This window comes from Montipora foliosa, chromosome 10 (genome assembly GCF_036669935.1).
Source record: "Montipora foliosa isolate CH-2021 chromosome 10, ASM3666993v2, whole genome shotgun sequence".
NCBI lineage: Eukaryota > Metazoa > Cnidaria > Anthozoa > Scleractinia > Acroporidae > Montipora > Montipora foliosa.
In genome coordinates this window covers 5376862-5379361 of record NC_090878.1, presented here as the reverse complement: position 1 = coordinate 5379361, position 2500 = coordinate 5376862, and the positions used below count along the sequence as shown (strand labels likewise).

Below are 2500 nucleotides of genomic sequence, written 5' to 3'. Positions count from 1 at the left end.
CCAATCAGGAACGCCCATTTTGGGAAATAAACCAATCATATTGCGAGAAAGTTATAGACAACGCTTTGCTCCTTCTTTAGGTCATGATTTTGGTCACGCTCTGATATATAACTTTCTTGGGCGTTGAATATTGTGGTAAAAAACAAATCGAAAGTGTTTCAGCGTTGTCTGTACTCTTATTTGTTGTGGACTCACTCAGTTGCGCCTCGTGAGTCCACAACATTTTGACCACTGTGATGACGAATATCGTTGTCGATAATAGTACATTGTACAGACAACGCTGAACCACTTTTGATTTGTTAATTAGCACCCCAAGAAAACTGAAGAAGCTGGTGCTTTAAGCATTAGTCGTAAGAGTGAGACCACCAACACAAGTATATCGACGTGGACATATCTGTGTAAGGGAAGTGCTCTCATTGAATGATACGCACGTTCTGCTTTTTGCTTTATTTTAAAGTATTGGCGTTTTAAATTGCCTTTGTAGATTTGCGCGAGTTGGGAACCAAGCTTGAAAAAGAACTTCTCCACAGTGATAAACCAATTGAAAAGTAAGTTTACGCAAGATTCATAATTTTTGACTCCGAAACATGCGCATTCGATTCCATTGCGCCGACCACTGAACCACGCCCCCTCCATTCGGATGAGCCCATTGCAGATAAGAGGAGGGGTGATATGGGAGGGATTTCAAAGTAAGACAGAGTTGAGGATAACAACAGCTTGGAATTCTTGACTAAGCTTACAGCCTGCTCTTTAACCTCCGAGGAAAAGGATGGGGGCGTGGTGGGGGGGGGGGGGAGTTATTTCCCGATAGTCTTCTAAGCCTCAGACTAAAAAACAACAACAAAAGCCGGCCTGCTGTGCTAATCACGCTTTCTTTGGAATCTCAGGACTCAATTACGAAATTCGTAGCTCGCAGCGAAAACGGGCTTAAAAGCGGGCCACAGGGGGGCCGAAGAACGGGCCGAAATCGCTTCTGGCGGGGGCTGTGCCAATTTTTTTTAATCCCGAAGTACAGCACCGCAGCTTGATGTATATAGCTAAGAGACGATTTTCAAGAGAGAGGAAAATCGGTGTATCTCGAGAAAAACCCTCGAGAGAGCTGGATATCGACTGAAATTCGGTCGACTTACGATAGCAGAAATGGGAGGCAATGACCACTAACGTCAGCCGTATTGCTTTTGCGTGCCGCTCGCCTCGCGAAATTCTCGCATGCAAATGCCAGTCTTCATGGAGTTTAGAACTGAGCCTTCAGAAAACTTGGAAGCATGATTATCTGTTAGTTCAAAGCTGGGAATTGTTCTTTTTTGTCTCTTTCCCATCACAGGCAACGCAGCCGAAATTTTTCAGAAAGAAGACAGACTTCTTTGGACGAAAAAACTCTCCATGGTAGGCAATCCTCCTTCTCCGAGCTTCACGTCGTACCTAGACCACCGTCGATTCCACACGATCGTCATCGTCAAGGCCTGGTAGCAAGCCGACCTTTCGTGAATAAAACTGTCGATGTCAGCAGTATTCCTCGGCGAAGGTTTGTTTCACCGCCACCATCGTCCTCCGATCAAACTAAAACAATGCCATCCCCACCTAATTCGAGTAAAACCGGTCGGCCGAAGTCAGCTGCAAGATTCCGAAAAATGGTCGTAGAATGTCGGGACAGCGTTCGGTAGCCCCGGAATGACTGACGGAGTGAAATCCTGTGCGTTAAACTTACTTGTTCTTTGGTACTACTGCGATGTCGAAACGTCTATAATGAAAGAACGCGTGTCCAATATTTTAATAAGTACGACATCTATTTGGATGGAGATGTGAACGTACTGGTTTTAACTGAATCCAGCTTGCATAAATTAAGATTCCTGCGTTGTCAAAGTATCTCCTAACGATGAACTTTCTTTGACGTCATTGTCGGAAGTCTTTGGCGTTGAATGTGTGAAATATAACCAAGTTATTTTCCAGAGTGTAACTATTTATAAGTATAAAAAAAATGAGAATTGCATTTAGACAACTAGTTTCGATTTCTGTAATTTATTGTGACTCTGCTTAATTTATTTTACGAGTTTTTCGGAGCGCTGAAGTGAACGAATCAATGGAGTGCGCCTGCTTACCGCTTATGACGGCGTCTCCCGTAAGACTATTAGGGTTGGTTTTTTTTTAGCTTCGCAAGTATGAGCACGAAAAATATACTTAGCTGCTGTTTTAACGTGGGTAGAGTTCTAGTTTGGTTCTCTATGTACTCTGCTGTCTGGGTACTCCAGCTGTACCCTCTCGTCAAAAACCAACATTTGTTCTGATGTGCACTTATGATCGGCTTTGTAACCATGAGTCTTAAGTGATTGTTGTTATTGCCCAAGGACACTTTCGAAATTGGTTTCCTAGGATGCAAAGCCGGCGTTTTTCACGCACTTCTGGGGAGGTACATAAACTGTCTGCATTTAACAGAGTTTAGCTGGCTGAGTAATTCCCTGAATCAGTTTAATCAGATCAAGGCAACAAACTCATTTGTAAT

General features: G+C 43.5%; 1 protein-coding gene across 1 annotated transcript in view; it reads left to right on the top strand.

Annotated features, from left to right (window-relative positions):
• Nucleotides 1-2500, top strand: part of LOC137974385 (coiled-coil domain-containing protein 24-like) — a 28527-nt gene that overhangs the window by 25969 nt on the left and 58 nt on the right. The window contains exons 9-10 of the mRNA XM_068821332.1: nucleotides 485-548; nucleotides 1325-2500. The exon at nucleotides 1325-2500 is cut by the window's right edge and continues 58 nt beyond it. Of these exons, the coding sequence (XP_068677433.1) occupies nucleotides 485-548; nucleotides 1325-1664 (404 nt within the window). The 3' untranslated portion in view covers nucleotides 1665-2500. The remainder of the gene's footprint in view (nucleotides 1-484; nucleotides 549-1324) is intronic.